Source organism: Polypterus senegalus, chromosome 15, assembly GCF_016835505.1.
Source record: "Polypterus senegalus isolate Bchr_013 chromosome 15, ASM1683550v1, whole genome shotgun sequence".
Taxonomy (NCBI): domain Eukaryota; kingdom Metazoa; phylum Chordata; class Cladistia; order Polypteriformes; family Polypteridae; genus Polypterus; species Polypterus senegalus.
In genome coordinates this window covers 67,996,331-68,023,926 of record NC_053168.1, presented here as the reverse complement: position 1 = coordinate 68,023,926, position 27,596 = coordinate 67,996,331, and the positions used below count along the sequence as shown (strand labels likewise).

The window sequence follows — 27,596 nt, the reverse complement described above, 5'->3', positions numbered from 1 at the left end:
CGGTGATCTACTGAATTTCATTAATGGTATCAGTTGCATGTTGTACATGTTGTTCCAGTAGTTTTCTTAATAGTTTTTACAGTTCATTGGCAGTGTGTAAAATGATCAGTGTTGCAGTAATTGCGATGCTCTTTGCATTAAAAAATGTTCCATTAAAATTTCACTTTTTCGTGGTGAATTGTGACATTTACTTAAAAAGTGCAGTAAAAAAGTATTTGGCGTTAAGTATGTGGCAGTTTAAGGGTTAAAAAACAAAAATTACTCTTAGATGATATGTGTTGGTAAGATATGCTGCTTTTTTAGATAAATGCTGCTATATAAAATATTTGTACATTAATATTTTTACTCTCTTTTTATTATTGTTACTGTTATCTATTTCAGAATTGCGTGGAATTCATAATCAGGCCACTATGGGCTTCCTAACATTAATGGAGTCTCTTCGGTACTGTAAGGTAAAATGGAGTCTTGTTTCAATCTATATTTCACATACTATTTGAAATTTTGCCTAAAATGTATTTTTAACTTCCTCAGTTTTTAAATGCTTTAGCTACTAAACTTTTCTTCAGGTTTGGGGTTTAGATCCTAGTGAGAATTAAAAGTTTGTGTGTACATGCTTCTTACAGTTTTGTTTTAGCTTTAGGAATTTTGTCATAGGTTTATTTCTTTTATCTGACTGTTTATTTAGTTTTCTGCTACCATTTTATAAATATTATGCCTCTTCCCCAAAAATACCAAGGGTGTAGTACCATTTTTCTTCAGATATGGAAATTCATTCAATTCACGTACAAGTGGGTTTGATTCTACCCCAGCATTTGAAGTGATATTAATATATGCAACAGAGCTGCAACACCAACTCAAGGACAAAATTTGACACCAGCATTTTTAAATTATGGATTAATTGGCTTAGTTACCTCACATATGTACATTTACTAAGAGTGAAAAAACAAATGAGTAATGAAGGAGGAATCTAGTGCCAGTATAAGAGCAGTTGATTTTCCTAACTCTGCAAGTTAACATGTATGAACACCAGAAGAGAGAATATTCAACACATCCACCGAATTAAGTTCACACAACAGGTAAGTTAGAAACATTTTACAATGAAAAAGAGATTTAAATATCCTGCACAGGTCAATTTTCAGAAACGGCATTAGTCTCTACAGCAATAAAACTGCCCCAAACTATGGCTAACAAATAAATGTTAATCCCACAAGCATAATTCATACTTAAATGCAGCATATCCTTTATAATATTTGTAAAGATTATTAGGGATCAAGTACACTGAACTGAGTGGTCATTAAATTTGTACTGCATTAAACATTTGTATAAAATGTTTAAAAGAAATTGTTGCTTATACAATACGTGCGTTGTTGTCAGAGTGCAACGTGCAAAATGACGAATAACATTTTCAGTTTTCGTGTTCATTAATACAATAATTGCAGTTCAATTTTAATACAATGTTGGTGTTAAATGTTCCCCACATCAAGCAGCAGGTAACAAATGCATTAAGCAGGGAGCCTGTGAACTTGCAGTTGCTCCAGCAGTGGACAGCCAGTCCCTGCCTGCATTAACAGAGTGTCTGCACATGGCGCAATTGAAGGATTGTCGGGATCTCAAAAATTTCCCAGTTGACATTGCTAATTGAATGGTACTTTTCTTCCACACAGTGAAGTTCATTTATTTGTCCAAAACCTTTTTACTCCCTCTGCCCACAGAACGTGCCAAGCTAAAGCCAAAACAATGTTATCCAGTGTCCATCCATCCATTTTCCAACCCGCTATATCCTAACTACAGGGTCACGGGGGTCTGCTGGAGCCAATCCCAGCCAACACAGGGCACAAGGCATAAAATAAACCCCGGGCAGGGCGCCAGCCCACCGCAGGTTATCCAGTGTCAATAATACAAAACATGAGTAAAGTTCAATGAATAGGAATCACAAATATTTTGGGTGCAGTCTGCATAGCAATACATTTGTATCACAACAGATTCACTGAGGAGCACCTAAGCCAGTGCATGCACCTTACTCTGACCCTCCCACAAGCCTGCCTTTAGCAAACTTGACATGGATCTATAATGTCATCCAAGCCACTAACAAGTTAGACTTATAATGTTTATCATGTTTGAAACCATAGTTTCTGCAAATTATTTGTCTTTTGCAGTTCATGCAAATTTGAAATATGAAGTTTATGGACAATAAAGCAATTAAGTGAAACATAATTTACAGAAACAATTAAAAGAAGCACCTTGGCCTTCTGACTTCAGCCCAACAATATTTTCTCCCAAAGTGTGTTTTATTCTAATGATTTTATGGATCAGTGAATACTTTTTCTTCCTAATAAGTTCTGATAATTATCTCCTGTTTTTCTCCTGCTTGAAACTTTTACAAACTCAGTCACTCTCTAGCCCAACCTTTATCAGTCACTACACATGTTCTTTTTTTGTTAATTCACATTGATACCAGTTTGGAGAGCCTAACTGTGGCCATTGCAAACCTCTAATTCCATGCATTGTTTCAGACTGCATTGTCTTATTCTATTTACATTATTAATCAATGATTGTTATCTGGGGCTTTGAAATGCACATTCATCAACATTGGATTAAAATTTTAGTATTTTTCAATTACTAATTTTTGAAGATATACATTGCTTAATTTGTAATTTTGCCACTGTAACTATATTAACTCCCTTTCACAATTCTAATAAGGTAAAATGTTATGTTGCTTATTTTGAAAAAGGCACCGAAATTGCTACTAATGGGAACAAAAGTTGCCCCATAATAATTATTATAATTATTTCATACTCTGTTATGTATTTATGTATAATTTCTTCAACTGAGAGTTTTTAGGAATTCCACAAACTGATATAACTTGATTATTTCTCCTGAATCTGTAATTATTTTTTGCATTATTTGCTTTCCAGCTCAGCTAATTTTGCCTCTGTTTACAGGTTGGATCTTTTTTAAAGTCACCAAAATTCCCTATTTGGATACTTGGCAGTGAAACACACCTTACTGTTTTCTTTGCAAAGGTATGTTTATTTTAAAACATATTATTAGTATGTTAACTGAGCATATTTCATTAATCTCTTACAATTATATTTTATTTAAATTGACACTTTATTCTATACACAGAATTTTTAATCTGGGTGTTTTAGGGTTTAGTATCCAATTAATGGCCGACTGATATATTTAGATTGAGGGATGGCCCAGTCAGGGAAAGCACCATGTCATTCTTTTTTAAAAGCAGAAAGGTTGTTACCAAATAATTGAAAGAAAATAGGCAAGAATTAAGATTTAAGTGGCTTTAAATGTATCAATGTTGTGTTCAGGAGATGTGCAGACATTAGGGTGTCAGAAATAGCAACATGACTGTGGTTTTCATGCACAACCCAAAAGAATGTAGCACCGTCCAAAAAATATTTAGTGAAATGTAGTCTTGTGTTTAAAAATGCATCATTGATTAAAGAGGTTGACAAGTCATGTACAAGTTAACAGGTGCTTGTTTTTGGGCTTAATCATCAAATAACTTAATTCCACTGTTGATTTAAATAAATTTACCAATATACGGAGCATCTGATAATAATAATAATAATTATAATACAAACCGGATTCCAAAAAAGTTGGGACACTAAACAAATTGTGAATAAAAACTGAATGCAATGATGTGGAGGTGCCACCTTCTAATATTTTATTCAGAATAGAACATAAATCACAGAACAAAAGTTTAAACTGAGAAAATGTATAATTTTAAGGGAAAAATATGTTGATTCAGAATTTCATGGTGCCAACATATCCCAAAAAAGTTGGGACAAGGCCATTTTCACCACTGTGTTGAATCTCCCCTTCTTCTTACAACACTCAACAGACGTCTGGGGACTGAGGAGACCAGTTTCTCAAGTTTAGAAATAGGAATGCTCTCCCATTCTTGTCTAATACAGCCCTCTAACTGTTCAATCGTCTTGGGCCTTCTTTGTCGCACCTTCCTCTTTATGATGCGCCAAATGTTCTCTATAGGTGAAAGATCTGGGGCCTCATGTATAAACGGTGCGTACGCACAGAAATGTTGCGTAAGAACTTTTCCACGTTCAAATCGTGATGTATAAAACCTACACTTGGAGTAAAGCCACGCACTTTTCCACGGTACCTCATGTCTTGTAGTACGCAAGTTCTCCGCTCGGTTTTGCAAACTGGCGGCACCCAGCGTCAAAGCAGTGCTACTGTTCTTGTGTGATTACTCATTATTTTCATGACGCGGCTTTATAAATACACAGAAACTAACCGCATATTGTTTATTAGTGTAATGCATCTGATTGTAATTAACTCGTAACAATATAATGGTCCAGGGAACAGCCATAGTATTCCAAATGCCATAACTGCTTTAGCGTTGTTACTCTCACTTCTTCTTCTTCTTCTTTCAGCTCCTCCCATTAGGAGTTGCCACAGCGGATCATCTTTTTCCATATTTCTCTCACTGCACCACTCGGAGTATTTATATCACTGTATCTGAGTGTGAATCACAGCAGCAGCTGATCGGAAAGAGAATTATCGGTATACGCATTAAAGACACGCTGTCTAAGCCACGCAAAATGTTTCAAAGCCTTTCCTGTAATGGACCTCGGGTTCAAAACAGTTTAATCCCAAGAACTTTAAATGCAGCCAATCAAGTGCTCCTTGTAGAACTGTTTGTACTTATAAGTACAATCACCCCACTGTAAACTTGCACTACAGTTATAATATCTCACAACCTGAGCCACTTTATAAAGCGCGTATTTACATATGATGACGATATCATTTTTAAGGTGAAATGCAGCAAAATATGTTTGTTAAATTATACAGATAAAACTTTAACTTCATTTAAATAATCTATATTCTTCACTGGGAGTGTCTTTAAGGATAGAATAATTAAACATGTACTATGAAGATATTTCAATGTTCTTTAAACGTTTTGAAGAATCGGCGCTAAGCTTACAGATGGCTTGCCGTCTATTACAGAGCTGATTGTGTGGCGATCGGTTACTTGGGGAAAGAAAAGCACTGACTGCAGTGACGGCTATGCCAATATATATTGAATATAAAACAGAAAGATAAAATAACAACACAGCTAAAAACGCACCGACAAATTTCGGCAAAAGTTAAATGATTGTGTCATGAGCACGAGGCGGCTATGCAGTGTCTGCAACATACGTGGCCATCCACCGTGATAAGCTACCTTACAGACGGCGGGCGGAGGAGGCACCGATTCTTCCTCTGCCCAGTGCCACCACAAGCCTAGAGCCGCCCCTGAGTACTGCTGCAATAAATTATTTCATCGAAGTGAAACATGTTTAATAACGTGCTTTAACTCCTATCATCATGAAAATGACATCACGTATACATCTCAGTATTTTAGTTATTCAGAGAGCTGTAATATCACGAATGTAATGGATTCTGTGTCCAGTTGGAGGAAGAGAGCCGGTTTAAGAAACAAGTAGTGATTCACACACATAGAGCACATAGAAGATCAAATACAAAACAAAGCATTTAACGTGCTACTTTAATTACGATGTGATTTTAGAAACTGGTTAATTAAACAATTTTAAGATGAATTTTATGATGTTCTACTTTAATGACAAAATAAACTACGTGATTAAAGTGGAAATGTCGAGATTGAAGTTGACATTTCGTGCTTTTTCCCCACCTTGTGGCTTTTTTCTCTGTACCCTAATAAGCTTTCATATGACACTCAGACAGTGGGCTTACAACTCGCTTTCCACGCGACTTTGATATGTGACTTCTTTTTATTTCCGGCACTGTGCGATTTTGTGGATGTGAGCTTTCAAGTTTCTCCAACACGCTATATCACTCGACCAACTTCCTTTTGTTGATTATACCACGGTTTATTTGAACAAATAGTATGTTTTTCCTTTGCCTCCACTTGGTATTCGCTGAAATTCTTATATTTTCCCGTGCTTTTCCCATTGTCTTTTCACAGAAGGCTGCGCTTAAGGGCGATTTATATTGATTTGCATATTCAAATAGGCGTAATTCTGGGAGGATTTGGGGCGTTACATAATGCGCGTGCACGAGCGTTAGTTTTCACGCTGATCGGGATTTATGTAGCGGAAGAACATAAAAGTTGGAGTACGCACAGATTCCTGCATCTGGATTTTTCTGTGCGTAAGCACATTTCGGCTTTTGTGCTTACGCCATGTTATAGTGCGAGTTCTACGCACGGCGTTATACATGAGGCCCCTGGACTGCAGACTGGCCATTTCAGTACCCGGATCCTTCTCCTATGCAGCCATGATGTTGTGATTGATGCAGAATGTGGTCTGGCATTATCTTGTTGAAAAATGCAGGGTCTTCCCTGAAAGAGATGACGTCTGGATGGGAGCATATGTTGTTCTAGAACCTGAATATATTTTTCTGCATTGATGGTGCCTTTCCAGACATGCAAGCTGCCCATGCCACACGCACTCATGCAACCCCATACCATCAGAGATGCAGGCTTCTGAACTGAGCGTTGATAACAACTTGGGTTGTCCTTGTCCACTTTGGTCCGGATGACATGGCGTCCCAGATTTCCAAAAAGAACTTCGAATCGTGACTCGTCTGACCACAGAACAGTCTTCCATTTTGCCACACTCCATTTTAAATGATCCCTGGCCCAGTGAAAATGCCTGAGCTTGTGGATCTTGCTTAGAAATGGCTTCTTCTTTGCACTGTAGAGTTTCAGCTGGCAACGGCGGATGGCACGGTGGATTGTGTTCACTGACAATGGTTTCTGGAAGTATTCCTGAGCCCATTCTGTGATTTCCTTTACAGTAGCATTCCTGTTTGTGGTGCAGTGTCGTTTAAGGGCCCGGAGATCACGGGCATCCAGTATGGTTTTACGGCCTTGACCCTTACGCACAGAGATTGTTCCAGATTCTCTGAATCTTTGGATGATGTTATGCACAGTTGATGATGATAGATGCAAAGTCTTTGCAATTTTTCGCTGGGTAACACCTTTCTGATATTGCTCCACTATCTTTCTGCGCAACATTGTGGGAATTGGTGATCCTCTACCCATCTTGGCTTTTGAGAGACACTGCCACTCTGAGAAGTTCTTTTTATACCCAATCATGTTGCCAATTGACCTAATTAGTGTTTATTGGTCTTCCAGCTCTTCGTTATGCTCAAATTTACTTTTTCCAGCCTCTTATTGCTACTTGTCCCAACTTTTTTGGGATTTGTTGACACCGTGAAATTTTGAATCAACATATTTTTCCTTTAAAATGATACATTTACTCGGATTAAATGTTTGATCTGTCATCTACGTTCTATTACAAATAAAATATTGACATTTGCCTTCTCCACATCATTGCATTCAGTTTTTATTCACAATTTGTTTAGTGTCCCAACTTTTTTGGAATCCGGTTTGTAATTATTTTTATTATTTATATAGCTCCTTTCCCATGCTCAAGGCGCTTAAAACAAAATGATGCAAATAAGCACAAGATATACAAAAGAGTTAAAACGAATGACAGAAAGAATAAACCAGAGTATAATACTAAATTCAATACTAAAAGAAATGCCTGAACAAATCACATACTTTATGATAACACACACAAAATATCCTGAGCACCTGGACAGAGAGGTTAACTGAAGGAAGGGGCTGAGAGTTAGGTAAACGTAAAAGCCTTCCTGAACAGTTGAGTTTTAAGTTGTTTTTTAAAAGAATGAATTTAGTCAGCTGATGTTATTAGTTTCAGGAGGTCATTCCAAAGTCTGGGTGCTATACAGCTGAATGCTCTGTCACCCATAGAGTTCAGGTTAGTGTGGGGCACAACACAGGAGCATAATGTTGGAGAAGGTCACTGATGTAGACCGGTGCAAGACCATTTAAAGCCTTGTAGGTTATTAATGGAATTTTATACTCCATCCTGTAAAACACAAGGAGCCAGTGAAGGCGAGGTGGGATGGGTGTGATGTGCTCGCTGTTGGTGGTTCATGTAAGGACTGTTGCAGCAGAGTTTTGAATTAATGCTGTGATATAAGATTTGAAGGGGCACCTTCCAGTAGGGAGTTACAATAACCGATGCTGGATGTGATAAAAGCATAGTCAAGTTTCTCAGCATTACAAAAGGAAAAGAACGAGCGAACACAGGATATGTTACAGAGATGAAAGTAAGAAAATTTCTTAATTTAGTTTATGTGGGTGGAGTAAGAAAGGAAGGAATCAAAAATGACACCAAAATTTCTTGCATTAGAAGAAGGTCTGATGAGATCACTCACGATCAAGAATGACTAAAAAGGATCTCATTTTCTTAAGTTGTGCTTTAGTGCCAATTTGCAGGAATTCAGTTTTGTTGCAGTTTATTTTAAAAAGAGTTCTGCTCCATCTAGGTTTTAATTTCACTAAGGCAAATTGTGAGCTGAGAAAGCTCTGATGAAGTTTTACTTTTAACATTGAAATAGAGTTCTATGATATTCTGAAATAGAGAATATCATCTGCATAAAAATGATAACCCTGTAAAAAACTACGAATAATATGGCCAAGGGGAAGTATATAGATACAAAAGAGCAGAAGGCTAAGGACAGATCTCTGAGAAACTCATTGTGTCACTGGCACTGAACTAGACCTACTGTTGCCAAGACTAACAAACTCTTGCCTATCTGTCAGATAGGACTTAAACCACTGGAGAGCAGTGCCAGAGATACCTGGAATGTTCTCGGTTCTGGACAGTAGAATGTCATGTCTGACAGTGTCAAAAGCTGCCCTGAGGTCTAACAGAATTAATATGCTGGTTTGTCCAGAATCTGCTGCCTTAAGCTTATCATTGGTTATTCGAAGTAGAGGAGTTTCGCAGCTGTGTTGCACCTTTAAACCAGACTGGAAGGGTTCACTCAAATTATTAGAGGTTAAGTAACTGGTGAGTTGGGAGGCTACAACTCACTCTAGTACTATTGACAGAAAAGGTAAGTGAGCAAGAGGCCAAAAATTAAGATTGTCAGACTTTTTTAACATTGGGATTACAGAAGTGATTTTATAAGTGGCTGGCAAAATGCTGGTGCAAAGGGATATGTTTATTATTGTTGTACCAGTTGGGATTATGGCATGAAGGTAGGATTTAAGAAGTATGATGGGGATGGCATCCAGTATACAGATAGTTGGCCTGATTTTAAAAAGCAGTTTAATTATTTAGATCTTTGTGGAGTGAAGGAATTTTTCACAAGCTTCAGTTGAGGAGATAATTGGGCTAGATTCAGGTTGAATTACTCGTAGTTTATTAATTACACAGAACAAAGCCCTTGGGTTATCATGGGCACTTTCTATTCTTTTACCATAATGTGTGATCTTTCCTGCAGTTAGTGCATCCCTGTAAGCCCTTTGATGGTCAGAGAAAGCTAGAATGTGCACAGCGAAGCCAGTCTCACATTACGTTCTCTCATGGTGTTGGCCAGCTGCTTTTATAGACCGTAATTCTGAATTATACCATGGAGCTGAATACTTAAAAGAAGCTTCCTTATGTTTAATGGAGTTGTTTTATCTAGTGCTGAATGAAGGGCTGAGTTATAGAAGTCAACAAGACTATCTAGCTTTGAAGAAATAGGGGAAGACAGGAAAAGATCCGAAATGGATTCAGCAAGGATAGAGGGCCAATATTTTAAGATTTCTTAAGAAATTTGGCATTTACCGGTAAGAGGAGGTAGAGGTAATGAGACAGTGAAAAATATTGCTTTATTATCAGAGAGTCCCAAATCACTGTTCCAATATATGACCACCAGAGTGGGTGGGGGAAAAATGAACATATTGCACCATGTCAAAACAGTCCAGCAAGGACAGGAATTCATTCCTTAGTTTACCTGTAGGAGTGTCAATATGGTTGTTGAAATCGCCAAGAAGAAAGACTCTGCAGGAATGGGAACTGAAGGAGATAAAAAGATCAGTCAGATCAGAAAAGAAAGACCAATTGTATTTTGGTTGGATGACAGACAACAAATAAGGAAGACAGGAACAGATTTTGTTACTAGTTTAAGAGCCACACACTTGAAAGACAATAGTCAATTTGGATTCTTTTGATGTTTAATTTCGATGCACCCATTACTGCAACCCCCCGCATTGTCTTGAACTATGAAATTCTGAGAAGTAAACGTATCCAGATTATGTCGCCTCCGAGAGAGACATAAAGTCGTTCAGTTTTTTGCCAGGTTTCTGTTATGCATATCACATCAAGGTTGGAGTCTGTAATGAATTCTGATAGCACCGATGCTTTGCTGTTGAGAGTTCTTGGGTTAAACAATGCTGCATTAGCTGATGAGGGTTAGTTGTGAACAGATCCATAGCCAGAGGTTATTTTAGCAAATTGAGAATTTGGCACTGTGACACTCTTATTTCCAAAGCCATGAGTAGCTTGGTGTATTCCTGAGCAAATGCTCCCAGAAATCTTTTCATTCGTAGCTCAAAGGTGACAATGACCTCACCCGTGAAGTAAATATTTTGGGTGCTGCACAATGCCAGAGTCTTTTAGGACAATCCAATCAGACCACTTGCTCTGAACAAACTGTTTAATATAAACAGATTTGACATGAAAATATTTCAACAGACAGTATAGAGCATTGCTTTATCTGATAGTAGTGAAGCAGCAGAAGAGAAGGTGAGATGGGCGGGGTAGGGTAGGGTTGCACATGTGAGTGATGATAGCAAAGCAGCAAAAAATCCAAAAGAAGCATAGTAGGAGATATTACAAGATGCACATGAAAGATAGCTTTCAGAATCTGGAGATTCCACCATCCATGTAGCACTGGGTATTACAGGTATGATTGCCCCAAAGCTGCAAGCCAGGTAGCTGCAAACATCAGATCGCTTCTCAGTCATTCCCAGTCGAAGCATGTACAGAAGGAATCTACAGCAATCCAGCTTATCCATTATAATCAAGGATCTGGTGGGGTTCATTCAAACCTATTGCAGTTCCTATTAGGTAGGGAAATTTTTGTTTTAGCAGTTTCATGTATGTAATCTGTGCACATTTTGAAAAAGCATTGCCACAGATCTCAGTTACTGTATTTCTGATTTCTAAGCAAACATTGTTTAATTTCATAATAAATAATAATGAAATAGTTGAAAAATTGGGGAAAAAATAGTTGAATGATACAGAACTGTTCAGGTTGTGTTATTATGTTAGTTTAGAAATTTTGTCACATGCATTTTAGTTGTAGTTTTTTTTTTTTTTTAAGTAAATATGACTTTGAGAATGCAAATGTAGAACTCTTAGGCTTTATAATCACACTGTTGAGATTACAATGAAATCGAAAACGTTTGTGTAAGATTGTAGATTTAGAACTTTTATGCTTTTATCTTGGTACAGTCGGATGGTACGGAACCTCCACCAATTAGTTGCATTAATCATTCAGTAATGCCTCCATAATACTATAGGTAAAAGGAGCAAGGCAACATTCCAACATATGGTGGCTCTATTTCTATGCTGGAAGTAGTACATATGTCTTTGTAATACATATTTCTTTCTTTCTGTTTTGCATCTTGTAATCCAGTTAATTGAATGGTGGTGATAATCAGTGAGTCATGTTTTCTCAAATTGTTGGCCCTTAGCCAATGTTACTCAGAGTCTTCTCATTTGTTCTCACTTTCATAATATATCCTGAAGCCACTACCAAGCAATTCACTTTCCACCCACTGTGAGAATGCTAAAAGTTAGAGACTCCAATCTTTTTTTATACATTCCTTTACAGAGCAATATATGCCTGTACAAAGCTTAACTCAGCATTTCAGAATATTGCTGTCATTTTTCTAGTCCTGATACTGATTAGAGTTTGTTTTTGTAGTTTATTATTATTTTATTGTGCATGCCCCAAGGTGAAACACAGAGTGGTTTCCCTTGGTAAAATGATCTCTCTCTATCCCATCTGTTTCATTTTTGCTGTCTAGCATTAACAGCTAAACAATCTAAACTACTAAGCAGAACTAACTCTGAAAAGACTTGTGTAAAGTGACTGTTTATGTGATTTGCAGAACTTTATTTGTGTCAGTGTATATTATGTGCTTTAGTCTGAGGAAGTATATTATTCCCAATTTACACCAGCTAAATGGGATATGCCCAAATATGTTAATCATTATTAGGTTATTTAACCCCTACATTTTTACTTAAACGGTATAATTTTACAATTTTTATACTATAAGTATATATACTTACTTATATACATAGTATATACTTATATACTATGGCACGCTACATATTACTTTTTATACTAATTACATTATCAACATACTCCCTGCAGCCAACCTTGATTACTGAAATAGTTTTGTTATCATCATAACTGTCACTTAGATTTATTTATTAGGCTTATTTGCTTTAGTTTTCACCTACGTATTTTCATTGAAAACTAAAGGAGTAAAAGAAATCTAAACACAGTTGTAATGGAAGCATTTACAATATTTTTTCAATTATGTAGACTTTGTTTAATTAGTCATATGCTATTTTATGCCATTTTACGGAATGTCTGTTAAATGTCACAATCAGCAGCTATGTTAGGCAGTGCTCAAGTACAGAGTTAAAGCTTTCCCAAAAAAACACATTTTTTACCTTGTTTAGTTCATTAATGTCAAAGATTTCAGATGGATAAATTAAAATATTTACTGTAAAAATGGTAATGATTATTACTGGAAGGAAATTGCAGTGTTTTTTTCTGTTGAGTCAAGTGTCCTTTAGCAAAAAAGAGAGCTATTAGAACATGAAGCAAACACTGTAGGATTTCTTCATTATTAAAAGGTTGTAATATGCAGGTTTTTTTTTTTTTCCACTCCTCAGCAGAGCATGGTTGATTATACAAGGTGGTCCAGATCTTATTATGCAACTTTTAATGCAATGCAGGAAAACAATACAAGACAAAAGAATTATTTGAAATATCTTGTAATAAACGAAAATCTATCATGCTGCTATCTATCGGCAACAAAAATAATTTTTGTGAATTCTCTATGTAATAAAGGTAATAAGTTATAGTGTACCTGAATTTTCACTAGTGTAGTGAAAATTGCATAATTAAATCTGGACCACCCTACAGTAAACTGCAAGTAAAAATTTACTACACGTACAGTACCTTTTAATGACATATAGCATTTGTAATACAAAAGCCAAAGAAATTTTCTAAAATACTATGCATAGCTTTTTTTTTATTATCATTTTCATTTTTTCTGTGTCAAGGATGCTAAATAAATTGCCAGATGCAGGTTCAGATATTTGGGGTGCCAAGCCTGCCACAACCCCGTTAAATTGGCAAGAAAAAAAACACTTCCAAACAAAAATAAAACAAGGAATTGTACTCCTCCCACTCTTTAACCGATTGGGCTTCAGACAGCTCTGTGTCATCTGCAGTCTCAGGTTAAAAGACACCATTCTCATCACTCAGTACACCCAGCTATATCGGAAGGGGTGGGAATGGGGCTGAGTCTGTGTCATCTCCTGGTTACGGTTAGAGCTGTGGAAGGAACGAGAAACACTGTTAGCAACAGCACCACCTCTTCTTTTGTGGTGGTATTACTCGGCTTACCTGAACCTTCCAGGGGAATCCAAAAGCACATATGCATGATAACTGCTAATTATGAAAGAGCATCTAAAGCAATTTTAATTAAATATTCAAAAAATGAAGTAAGCATACAAAATAGTTTAACTTTGGAATGGTGGGTAATTTTGAATGTATTGTTTTTAATAAGATTAGGGGGCTCTGCCCCCCGCTCGCTTTGCTCGCCCACCCCTGGGTTTGGTTTAAAGAATATACAATTTAAAGAGATTCTTATTTTCATGGGAATTGTTACATATGCATTATTTTCACTTTTACTTTAAAACTTTTGTAAAATCAATACTTGTCCTTTATTTCTGGCCCTGGGCGTGGTTAAATCTTTCTCACAAGCAAGATACGCACAATAAGGAAAGGTAGTCGGATCATCTGCTGGCTTCCTGCTGCTGGCAAGCTGCATGTTCTTCTTGTCACTTGTCATTGTTTTAAGAGCTGGGAGCACATGATGTTTGTCTATCAAAGGCATTCCAACAACTGCTTGGTTAGATATCCTTGAACTTGTTTTAAATGTGGTCTCACTGCCTTGTCTCGCGTGACGTTAAAGTGTCTCTTGTGGGACATCAAATTGTCTTTGCATGACGTTAGTGTCTCTCGGGCAGTTGTCTCATCTCCCTAATCTCGCTCCCAGGATTTTTTTTTTTATAATAAAGAGAAACAAAATGAATCCAATGTCACTATAGTATGAATTTAGAGGATTGTTTATCCCGATCTTCAACACAAGTTGAAAGTGTTTATAAAGGCAAATATATTTTTAAAATCTTGTTTGTTGTTCCTTTGTTTTCTTCTTCTCTCTCTCCCCGAAACCCCCACCCATAACTCCACCACCCCCTCTCTGTGAGCCGTCTTAATGCTATTCAAGCTGAGGGTATTAGTATCTGCCCTGGTAGCACCAGATGGAAACACTCGCTCACATATAGCCAATTTAAGGTGCTGGTCTTTGTGATGTGGGAGAAAAACTGGAATGCCAGAACAAGAGCTGTATAAACATGATGAGAATGTGAACATTCGTCACCAAAAGTAGCTAGGCTGCTGTTAGAATCCAGGACACTGATGCCATAAGGTACTAGCAAAATAGAGATATTTTTTTTATTTTTAATATACACTTTATTACTCTGTAACAATCATAACATAATACAAAATCTTAAAAGTCATAAGATCTCAAAACGATATTAAAAAAACACACACAAATCCCAAAAATTGACATTAAAATCACGAAAAAAAAAAAAAAGAGTTCCTAATTCCTGCTTGTACAAACTGCCTCATTTATACACCACTAGTTTTAATAAGTTTACAGGGTAAATTTCAGTTTATAAAATTTATAGTCAACAAGTACTCTTGTTTTTACTAAGGCAGTAAACTTATTACCTAAATCATGGGACGGAGTGGTTGCCCTGAGGCTATTTGCATTGGTATCTGGAAGGTTGCCGGCTCGAATACCTATTCCTGCCAAAACAAATCCTACTCTGCTGGGCCCTTGAGCCAGGGCTCTTAACCTGAAATTGCTCCAGGTTTGCTATACAATGGCTGACCTGGCACTCTATCCCCAAGGGGTATGTGAAAACTAACAAATCCCTAATACAAGAAATTGTATTGAGTGAAATGAACAAAAAAAAAAATAAGCAAAATAAATCGGACTGTCTCTGAAAGAAAGAGCTTTGAATTGAACTTTATTAATCAATAATCATCAAATCATTTACATTATCATTAAGTAAAACAAACAAAAAAATAAACAAATATATAATACTAGACATTAAGCCTGTTACAATAACAGGCGCTAGAATAGTAGTGCATAAACATTAGTAGGAACTGTCTATATTAAATGGCAAGGGACCTTGTATGTGGCTGTAATATGTGTCCCTGTATTGTATGACTTTAATTTTCTCTCGCAGTAATACTGGTTTGTATTTCCGTAAAATGCCTGTAGTTTTCTCTGACAGTAATACAGTGAAACCTTGATTCACGATAATTTGATCCAAAACCCTGGTCGAAGTCCGATTTGGTCCTGAACCAAAGTAATTTCCCCCATACGATTGTATGTAAATATCCATTCCAGACCGTACAAACTGTATGTAAATATATATTTTTTAAGTTTTTAAGCACAAATATAGTTAATTATACCATAGAATGCACAGCGTAATAGTGAACTAAATGTAAAAACATTGAATAACACTGAGAAAACCTTGAACAACAGAGAAAAGTAACACTGCAAGAGTTCGCACTATAGCGCTACGAATCGCTCGCTAAAAACACTTTTTTTTAATGAGTTTTAAGCACAGGGAAAAAAATTTACATTTGAAAAATATGTGATTTAATAAACAACCAAGAAAAGTAACATTGCAACAATACACGCGCACGTGTGCGTGCGTGTGTGTGTGTCTTGCGCGCCTGTGTATGTGTGTCTGTCTCTCTCTTGCACGCCTGTGTGTGTGTCTCTCTCTCTCTCTTTTTCTCTCTCTCTCTGCACAGGGAATGCACAGGGAGAGACTGAATATGTGCGGCCCCGCGCATGCGCACTTCACCAGAAGACACACACATGGACACCTGGATGCACACAGGGGTTTTATTAAAGAGGATATCAAATTAGAAAAATCAACTAATTATTCTGAACTCTACAAATTGTCTCATGAACACACCAAAAATTATGTGACAAGCGTCTGATCAAACTTACAGGTAATCTAACCCTAAACACAGTTAAAATATCTGACTACACCATCTATTTTTATTAAGAGTCTGTGAACTCTTGAAATGTACAGATAATAGCACACAGATTTCTTTAAATTGGGCGGTGATTAAACACACAATGAAAGACACGGCAGCAATTTCCAGAGAAACTTGTTTTACATACTCAAGACAATATAAAATATACCAAGAAGATAAAATTCAATATTAGTCTAAAAATATATCAAGAGTGAAAACCTTTTAAAAAGAGATCACACAGTCCACACTGTAAAAGTCAGTTAAAATATAATAATGCAGGAAACAACTTTTGGTGGTGTGAAGTCCAAGTTTGGCGCTGTGTTAACAGAACAATTAATCTTCAAACTGTTCCACTGAAACACTCTGTTCACTGAGCGCTTGAAATTCCAACAGAAGTCTTTCTTCTTGTCTGCCAGTTTCACATGGTCCTCTCATGAGTCTTCCCTCTCTTACTTGACCCGATGCCTCTCTCATGAAACTGTTTGTTTCTCCCTGGAGGTAGGAGTCGCCGCCCTTGTGCCTTGTGTCCTGTCAGCCACGTACTCTCATGTGCCTGCAAGTCCCTGCGCTTAGTGCAAGTGATCTTGAAAATATTCTCGGAGACCGTGTCTAACCTACACTGTCTGCCGTCTTATACCAATTTCTGGACTCACTCCGCCCCTTCTTCTCACGCTGTCTTTGCACCATCCGAACATCACCCACTGCCCAGAACTATCTAACTCCATATAAACTTTATTTATTATCTTTAGCTAGCAGTTGTTTTTAGGAAATGTCCAGAGATTATTTATTTATTTTTCTCCTTTATAAAAATAAAAAGACATAATAGACACCGAAGGTGAAATAATGTTCATGCTAACCTCTTGTATGTTAATCATTCAAAAGAATAAGGTATAATGAAAGCTGTGGACAGAGATAAATGGATGATCATGCTGACAGATATGAGACTTTTATGCGGTATCATATTTCCATTTTTTCAAGAGTGTTTTTTCCCACTTTGGAAATCTTCTTAAAGCCTTTATTTAAATGTGTGAAATGATTAGTTTCACGATCCTACACCTCCAGCATTAATAATGTTAGCAGTGTTCTAGTTACTGTCCAGTTCACCACTGACCCTTCTCAAAAAACCTTAACATACCCATAAAAGTGATGGAAAGGAACACAGGAGTTGTGCATTTGAAATTAATTTAGATAACATAATATATAGAGCTTTTATGTTTTCATTTACACTTTACAGGAAGGAAAATTAGAGCCCTGACCTGTTGTTGTTGAAATATACTACTTTATATAACATACTAAATTCCAGAGATGAGGCAACCAATTATTTACATAGGTAACATCTATTTGTTGGCAAAGTGCAATTTCTGAAAGCTTTATTTTTATGCTGTAAGTCTTAGTAATATAGTAATTTGTACTTAAGTCTATTATACATATTTGTATTGTCTAAACATTTGATTATTTTTCTTTTATAAGCAATTAATTCTAATCATTAGTTTCATTAAAATGTTTTAGATAACGTATGCAGACTGCATTTGCCATTTACATTAATTTTCTTTTCACAATACTGGAGTGGAAGTTTCGCTTTAAATTATTTCTGATACTTAAATCAATAATCAATTTATTGGTTTTACTTAAAAAAAATTGAAAATGAGATCCCAGTGCCAGCTAAAGTAACTAAACAGAAAACCATTGGTCAAGACAAGTAAAGAAATACACAGCATTTAGTTTCTTTTTAAAAGTACAGTATATACATACCTTATGGTATGTTTGTGTTTGCAAAAACTAGATGTAGTTCAGATGGATAGTACATCTTTTCTTTCATAGACAGACAAACAGCCTTTTATTTTACCCCAGGAGGAAATTTGGCTTTTTGCAGAAGCTCAATAAATAACTAAATAAATATTATTTAATGACAGTGGGCAGCATGATGGCACAGTGATAATGCTGCTACCTCACAGTAAGGAGACCGGGATTCACGTCCTGGATCCTTCCTGTGTGGAGTTTGCATGTTTTCCCCATAATTGCATGTATTGATGAAGCTAAATTGCCATGGTATGTGTGTATGTGTGCTTTCATCCCACGTTGAGCTGGTGCCCTATCCAAGGATTATTCCTGCCTTGCACCCTCCTCTGCTTGGGTTAGGCCCTAGCTTCTCCACAACCCTATTCACATTTAGGAGGGCTTAGAAAAGTGTATGCTTTGATATATTATGACAAACAACAAATATATACTAGAGTGATTAAAAAAAAACTTCGGACTTGTCTAAAGAAAATAGAAAGAAGTCACAGTGAAGCATTGTAAAGGAGTTTTGACATTGGTGTGAAGGAGCCTATGACGATGTGGGTTCTGCTCCAGGCTCCCATTTCTAGTTTGGGAGCTCTTGAACAAACCTGCAGCAATCATCGGGGCTACACCAGCCAGACACAGCTTCTTCCCAGCCTCTTCACCTCACTAAAGGTTTGCTCAGCCAATGATACTTCAGCCACCACAGTCCTCTCTCTACTGACCCCTGTCTTAACTGACTCCACCGGCTTCTGCTAGACCGCTCAGGGTCGGTTGTCCCCCCCGTCTTTCTTCTCGCACAAGTAGTCGTCCCTCAGATCCCTAGGACAGACTCCTCCTTGGTTGTACCCACTCTCCCATTCAGTGTGCACCATCCTTCCCCTTGAGTGCCGATCACTCACTCTATCCAGTACCCCCGATCGCGCTGACCTTCCTTTTCCTCAGCTGGCTGGCTTGTCCACTCTCTTGCACAACCCCAATTCTGCTCTCTCACTCTCCAAGTCTTTTGTTCTTCTGTCTTTTACCGGTCTCTTCTGCCCCTTCCACCTTGCGCTTCTCCTGTTTATTACGGGGACGTGACTCAGGTGTGGCGATTAGCATCTCCCAGCTTCAATCACGGATGCAGACGACTCCTCACCTGCGCACTTAAGCAAGGACCGCCCGTATCACCAAGCACACAGGAACCACTCCGGCCACACTACTCTACCCCCTCTTTAAGCCATGAGTGTGGTGATTATTTTTTTAAAAACTGACATTTTTCATCTGAGCTGTGTACCCGTTATACCACAGAGCCCCAGAAGCATTTCTTGACATAATTCTGCTGAGTAATTTGTTGGCAGAAAGTACTCAGTGTTAGTATGTCAGAGAGGGGATCTGCAGCATTGTTCGTATTAGCCCTTAATTTTGTTTTCACACTGTCATTTGTTACTACTTCCTGGGGGTTGAGAATATATCCTATAACTGAACCTTCCATTTTAATTAGCTTGTGGATTTGGTGGGCCTGTTACCAGCCCAGCACATCATAGTATACAAAATCACAATGACCATTTCAGACTTGTACAATATATAAAGAATGCTACTACCCATGGTAAGGGAGCACAGTAAGTACTCTTTTTAAAATGGCTTTTTAGGTACCTGATAAGGTGTGTGTTCTAAGTTTGCACATTATATTGGTACTGGAATAGTACTAAAACAGCCAAAGTTTTAAACAGTACAGTACTAAAATTTTTAGATTTTTCAGTACCTGAAGTAAACTTCAGCTTTCCTCGCAATCCCTCAACAGTCCTTCCCTGAACACTTGCTATTGCAGTTTAGGAAAAATGTCTGTTTTGTGACCCCACATATCAAAGAGTGATATCTGCCACTTCAACACCATTTGTACTTCATTAACCACTCCATGTCCCCGCATACCAGGTAGGCAAGCAATTGTGTCACACATCAGAGACTTCAATAAAATGGGTGGTTTTGGAGATATCTGTTATTTGTTTTGGATTCATTTTGGTCCCAGTCCTGAGGTGCAAAAACGTGTATCAATACCAAAGTTATAATTTTAGTACTGATCCAACAATTGTGTGTACTCTTCTGAGTTATTCGATAACTATTTTGTCTTCCTTACAGAGGCCTGTCTCTACTCTTTATTCGGGGTCTTGATGGACTTTAGTTTAAAATTTATATTGTAGAATATTTGTAAACTTTATTATGAAAATTTACAAGTTTAAGAAATACAAATAAATTCCTATCAGAATATTTCGGAACTTTGCACCAAGATTTATTTCATGGATTTTTGTTTATAATCATAGGAGAACTAGTCTGTGAATACAGATACCTCCTTGAGGTTAGATGCTAACAAATTATTGCCAACTACATGCAGGACAAAAGCAATTTGTCTGGTTGTACGACTGTAAAGCACCAGAGTCATTGGGATGGCAGAACGAGGCAGTGCTGAGCACTTGTTTTGAAGAAAAAAATTGCTGAGCATTAGGTGGCATACTGAAAGCTGTAATTAAATAGAGATGCCCTCATTAAATTTCGACTTTGTTTCTAGTTAATTTGCAGTATTAAGATTATGCAAGTTGTGTCTCTATAGGCCTTCCTTTCTTTAATGTTTCAAAGAGGTTAGCTTTGCCTTGTTCTGTAGGTCCTAATTGTAATTGTTTAATGTCATTTGTTTGTTGCATTTACCAACAATTTACTATATAAAATTCCCTGAACTGTTAAATGCTGTACAGTATACCAGTTGATATAATGTTAAATAATTTAATGTTCAGTAAACCAAGTGACAAAGAACCTTGGCGTTTGTAAACAAGTCTTAGTACTGACCCCTTTCATCTGCAGTACTTACAATCTACTCAGGTTAGCAATGCAATGGGCTACATACTTGTTTTGAGAGTGTAATGTTACAAATTATTTTTATTTTCAGATACTGCTAACAGATTACGGCCAACACATACCTGTAGGGCAGTTCACACTGTGTGTCAAAAGTTTTAGAGCACCCCTATTTTTCCAGTTTTTCTTAAAATTTAATCAGTTCAAATATAATGAATAACTAACATGATGCAAATGTAATTGGTAAACTACTAGAGGTTTAAATTTAAAGTTTTGGTTATAAAAAAACTGAAAAAAAGGAAATATCAGAATATTACAAATGGGCCTTCTTCAAGGAGCAACTACTAGTTTACAACCTAAAGATGAGGTGCAGCAATTAAAGTAAGCCTTGCAAGTTGAAGCAAATAATCTGCAACTTCTTTTGATTACTTAAAAACCGTCTTTCTATCTTAAAGCAGAATTAGAACAGACTGTGTTATTACACCCTCTGAAGTACTACTTGGACAATATTCCAGTGATAATGGCAAGAAAATAGCAATTAACAAATTAAATTGGACAGAGCATTATTACCTTTTGAAGTGTAGGCTTTTCATTTAGAGAAATTGCAAAAAAAAAATCAAAGCATCAGTAAGTACAATGCCCTACACAATCCAGAGTCAATTGGAACCTGGAAGAAACTCTGATAGGAAGAGATCTGATAGACCCAAAGTTATAACCCAATCCGAAGACAAGTTTTTAAGGATCACCAGCTTGCGTGACAAGTTCCTTACAATACATCAACTTCAAGCACAGATTAACAGTGGTCGAAAAAAGCAACTCTCAGTTTATACTGTGAAGATGAGACTTTATGCTACAGGTTTGACAGAGCGAGTGGTAGCAAGAAAGCCATTCTTTAAAAGACCAAATAGGGCCTTGAAATACTGACTCTTGACTACTGCAGACTGGAAGAAAGTCTTAATAGAATGATGAATCAAAATTTGAAATCTTCAGTTCATCATTCAGAGTATGTCTGTATGCTGTTGAACTGGTGAAAGTATAGTTCTTCAGTTTTTGACACCAACTGTCAGACATGGAGGAGGAAAGGTGATGGTCTGGGTTTTTTTTTTGTTTTGCTGGAAGATATGGTGACTTGCATAAAGTGGCATTCTGAATCAAAAGAGTTTGGCTGTTATATCAGACAAAGGTGGCTACTTTGAATACAAAATTTGAATAAAACTTTGTACACTGAATGATTCCTTGATTTTTTTTTTTTTTAACCATTTGTTCATTTGTTAATGAAACATTAGTACATTCAATTTTGTACATTTCCATTAAAACTGAAAAAACTGAGGTATTCTAAAACTTTTGACCAGTAGTGAACATGTTTATTGTGGTAAATGGCTAATTGAATAAGAGAAGTCTGCTGCTGGGGAGAGAAACCGAGTTATAATATATATTTAGATTAAAGTTAAAGATTTTAATGTTTTTTTTTTATTGAATATTTTCATGTCTTTTACAAAATAGATTAATGGATGATCTTTTAGTGTAGTTGTGCCTGTTTCTGAACTTTCTCTCTCTTCCTTTTTACTGGTAACTGTAAAGTGACCTGGTGTGAGTGAGTTTATGATTTTATTAAAATGGTTATTCAACATCTAAAACTTCCTTTTTCTTTGTCGATTGCCACACCATATCACTGACGCCACCCCAATATTCCATGACTCCTTCCATACAGCTGTTTGTATTTTCATGCAGTCCCTACACTGATGGATTGAAGGCTAGAGGTCCACATGACTATAATAATCTAATTCTTCCATGTGAAGCCTGAAAACCATGAGGACTGATTGAGATCATTTATGTTAGGTAGAATGCCTAGTGGGGGCTGGGTGGTCTCGTGGCCACGGAACCCCTGCAGATTTTGTTTTTTTAATTTTTACTATCCTTCCTGGCCATCGTACCCTACTTTATTCTTTAATTAGTATTGCCTAATTTTATTTTTATATTTTTCTTTTTCCTTCCTTTATCTTGTGAAGCACTTTGAGTTACATATTTTGTATGAAAATGTGCTATATAAGTAAACTTTTTCAAACTCTGTTAGCCAATCCAAGACAGGATCCTTCATGAGAGTCCCAAGCAGACATGTACCAAAGGATTTTCGCAGAGAAGAATTGCTCCCTCTTGAATGCTATATGGCTCCTTATGTTACCATTAATGATTCTGTTGCATTGCTTTTCTTTTCTCCAGCTTCTACCCTCTTTGTAATCTGCATTTTAGTCTCTGAAGATACTACTTTTTGTGACATATTAACAAAATTATATTTATTATAAAAATTTAACTAATCGTACTTCTGAAATAACAGCTTTTATGTATAATACTAGGCTGACCCGCTTTTTAAGGCGACCGACTTTTAAGTTGACCACTTCTTAAGGCAATTCAGTATGTAGATCAATTTGATATTTTATACAAACTCATTAATTTGGTTATATTGCATTTCAGCGGTATTACTTTAATACTCGTAGTTTGTTATTTTTGTGATGAAATTTAAACTTTTTTTCTATATTGAGGTCGTCCTTTTGAACCCCCCTGATATTTACTACGCAGTGAGGCATTTGTACTCCATCAACATTAATTATTTCCAGAGACATAATTTTGTCTATTTTTCCAGCGCATTGTGCACAAAAGCAAGGGAACGATGGGAGCACCAGAACTCTGCTCACATCATGTCGCTTCGTACCGCAAGCTGCAAGTATTAATTCTGTGATAAGCGGAATACTGCTACGCTTTCAACTCACGGGACGGAAGGATAATCCCGACCACTTTTATATAGTAAGAAAGAAGAAGAAGATATGGCACAATCTGGAGTAGAAAATCATCTTTTACCTGGAAAAACAAAACTACAAATCCCATCGTGCATTGCAAAATGGACGGGGTGTGTGTGAAACTACGCGCCTGCGTAGCACTCACGGGACAGAAGGTCAATCCCGACCGCTTTTATATAAAAGGATGATATTCTACAGTATGCACAACATATAGTGGTGTGAAAAACTATTTGCCCCCTTCCTGATTTCTTATTCTTTTGCATGTTTGTCACACAAAATGTTTCTGATCATCAAACACATTTAACCATTAGTCAAATATAACACAAGTAAACACAAAATGCAGTTTTTAAATGATGGTTTTTATTATTTAGGGAGAAAAAAAAAATCCAAACCTACAAGGCCCTATGTGAAAAAGTAATTGCCCCCTGAACCTAATAACTGGTTGGGCAACCCTTAGCAGCAATAACTGTAATCAAGCGTTTGCGATAACTTGCAATGAGTCTTTTACAGTGCTCTGGAGGAATTCTGGCCCACTCATCTCTGCAGAATTGTTGTAATTCAGCTTTATTTGAGGGTTTTCTAGCATGAACCGCCTTTTTAAGGTCATGCCATAGCATCTCAATTGGATTCAGGTCAGGACTTTGACTAGGCCACTCCAAAGTCTTCATTTTGTTTTTCTTCAACCATTCAAAGGTGGATTTGCTGGTGTGTTTTGGGTCAATGTCCTGTTGCAGCACCCAAGATCGCTTCAGCTTGAGTTGACGAACAGATGGCCGGACATTCTCCTTCAGGATTTTTTTGGTAATCAGTAGAATTCATGGTTCCATCTATCACAGCAAGCCTTCCAGATCCTGAAGCAGCAAAACAACCCCAGACCATCACACTACCACCACCATATTTTACTGTTGGTATGATGTTCTTTTTCTGAAATGCTGTGTTCCTTTTACGCCAGATGTAACGGGATATTTGCCTTCCAAAAAGTTCAACTTTTGTCTCATCAGTCCACAAGGTATTTTCCCAAAAGTCTTGGCAATCATTGAGATGTTTCTTAGCAAAATTGAGACGAGCCCTAATGTTCTTTTTGCTTAACAGTGGTTTGCGTCTTGGAAATCTGCCATGCAGGCCGTTTTTGCCCAGTCTCTTTCTTATGGTGGAGTCGTGAACACTGACCTTAATTGAGGCAAGTGAGGCCTGCAGTTCTTTAGATGTTGTCCTGGGGTCTTTGTGACCTCTCGGATTAGTCGTCTCTGCGCTCTTGGGGTAATTTTGGTCGGCCGGCCACTCCTGGGAAGGTTCACCACTGTTCCATGTTTTTGCCATTTGTGGTTCGCTGGAGTCCCAAAGCTTTAGAAATGGCTTTATAACCTTTGCCAGACTGATAGATCTCAATTACTTCTGTTCTCATTTGTTCCTGAATTTCTTTGGATCTTGGCATGATGTCTAGCTTTTGAGGTGCTTTTGGTCTACTTCTTTGTGTCAGGCAGCTCCTATTTAAGTGATTTCTTGATTGAAACAGGTGTGGCAGTAATCAGGCTTGGGGGTGATACACCACAGTTATGTTATTTTTTAACAAGGGGGCAATTACTTTTTCACACAGGGCCATGTAGGTTTGGATTTTTTCTCCTAAATAATAAAACCATCATTTAAAAACTGCATTTTGTGTTTACTTGTGTTATATTTGACTAATGGTTAAATGTGTTTGATGATCAGAAACATTTTGTGCCAACTTTGTTATAAAGGAGCTTTCATTCTCAGACTTCTTAATGAAGATATTTCAGTACTGAGTTTTAACAGAAAGCATTATGCAATCTGGGGTAATTTTTGATGTGGAAGGACTATGAAGAAGAGCACTTGAAAATTAGCTTGCAAAGATTTGATTGGCAATTTAGCATTGACGGTATGGCGAAGAGAAATTGACATTCCTGGGTAGCTGTCACTTTCCTATAAGTTCATCTGTATGAAAACTTGAGATACAGTTATTGTCATGTTGTTTAATAGCTAAGTCAATTGGAAGTGAAATTGGTGAGTAATTACTTACCACAATTAAGAAGATCAATATAAATTTAGATACCAAGAGATGTATCGAAAGTATCCATGTATAGGTGTTTTAAAGCTGCAAATTTGCTTTACAACACAAAGTAATTGCTCACTGTTAAATTGTTTATTCATTTTACCAGATTTTAAAGTTAGATATGTTATTACTTATCATTTCTTTGATTCTATTAAATATCTTGCTTTTCTGTGGATTGGATATTTTATTTCTGTTTGATTATAGAGGTGATTAAGGGAGGTATTTTCTGTTGCAATGGCTGCATCCATGTTTATTACATTTAATTTTTGGCATAAATACAATTGAGCTTCACTATAGGAAAAACCACCCTTTTGAAAGTGAAATATACTGGAAAAATGTAAAAATTGTATGCAGTAAACTACAAAAAAGACTTTTTAAAAAAATGAATGTTGTTACTACATTTTCTTGTATATTCTATAACAGGGGTCCCCAACTCCAGTCCAGGAGGGTCCCAGTGGCTGCAGGTTTTCCTTCTAACCCTTTTCTTAATTAGTGACCTGTTTTTGCTGCTAATTAACTGTTTTTCCTTTCATTTTAATTTACTTGTTTTTTAAGATTTGTTCCTCTGAATTTTTTCATTATTCCTCTGAATTGCTTCATTTCTTTCCTTAAATGGAATCCAAACAGAAGTGAAGTGTGAAGTGAGTGAGCCAACAGAACACCAACTAAGTTATGGCCTAAAACTTCACCCAGCTGCTTAATTAGGCTGTGATTCTTGTTGTTTATTAAACCCATCCTTTAATAAGCAGCTTGTTGCTGCTCTCATGGTGCAATGGCAGACAGTTCTGAAATTGTTGATTTTCTCTTTTCTAAAAGTACTGTTAAAATATTTAGGGGACCTGAGCAGATCAGCATTCCTGAGACCTTAATCTTTCTTTATTTTCCGATATGGTATGATGGACACAGTTTGCTAGACATGTTTTGGCTCATTTTGTATCTCATTATTGTTTAACAGCTAATTAAGTGGGGGAAAAAAAACAATTAAGGGGTCCAAGTCTCCAAGAGCAAGTCAATTAAAATGAATTCAATATAAGTTAATTAGCAGCAAAGACAGGTCACTAATTAAGAAAAGGGTTAGAATAAAAACCTGTGGCCAATGGGGCCCTCCAGGAGCAGAGTTCGGGACCCCTGTTCTATACAACCACACAATGTAATTTTTTCCACCCTTATTAGAAAATAATTGGGATTTTATAAAACGTATGAGAATGAACCAGAACATTGAATTTTTTCTTTCTTTTTTTATTAAACTATTGTTAATTTACATTTTAAAACAAAATCTGTTTATCCTTTTATGAATGAAAGAGATTTATTTTTTTATTACAGCTATCCCAAAGCATATGCAACCAAAGTGGAGCATAACCTTTTGATCTAGGATATCAATTGTCATTTAAAAAAGCTGCACCCTGTTGGTTTGAATATTGTGAATGACTAGGCTGATTTGGGAGTCTTTTCTTCTCAGGTCTGTGAGCCATTGTGATGCTCGACAAACCATTAATCATTCTGCATCAAGCTGTCTAGCTGTCTGACTTACTCTACACCTTTCCTTTGTTGCTTGGTAATACAACTACATGACACTTTACCCAGGGTTGACGTATCACATGCACATTCAGTACACATCATCTTGGTGGGGCACAATGTCTCTTTTGGTTTACTTACTTTGTATTGTTGCATATCACTACAGAGCTACTTTGTGAATAATAGAAAGACATAAGAGAGCATAGTAAAAGAACATTGATATTGAAGTACTTGTGTCCAGTCAATGAACTGTGGCTGCATATTAAATTTCTAATTGGTCCTTAAGACTGCATCTCACATTACAGTATAAAGAAGGCTTAGTCAGTTTGCTTTTAAAAACATAATGATAAACCATCTTTGAATTG

At 36.8% G+C, this 27,596-nt stretch overlaps 1 protein-coding gene across 3 annotated transcripts in view; it reads left to right on the top strand.

Annotated features, from left to right (window-relative positions):
- mindy3 (MINDY lysine 48 deubiquitinase 3) overlaps positions 1 to 27,596 on the top strand; it is a 190,421-nt gene that overhangs the window by 98,432 nt on the left and 64,393 nt on the right. For all 3 annotated transcript variants that reach the window (XM_039736227.1, XM_039736229.1, XM_039736228.1), the window contains 2 exons: positions 382 to 452; positions 2,943 to 3,023. In XM_039736227.1, coding sequence (XP_039592161.1) covers positions 382 to 452; positions 2,943 to 3,023 — 152 coding nt within the window. The remainder of the gene's footprint in view (positions 1 to 381; positions 453 to 2,942; positions 3,024 to 27,596) is intronic.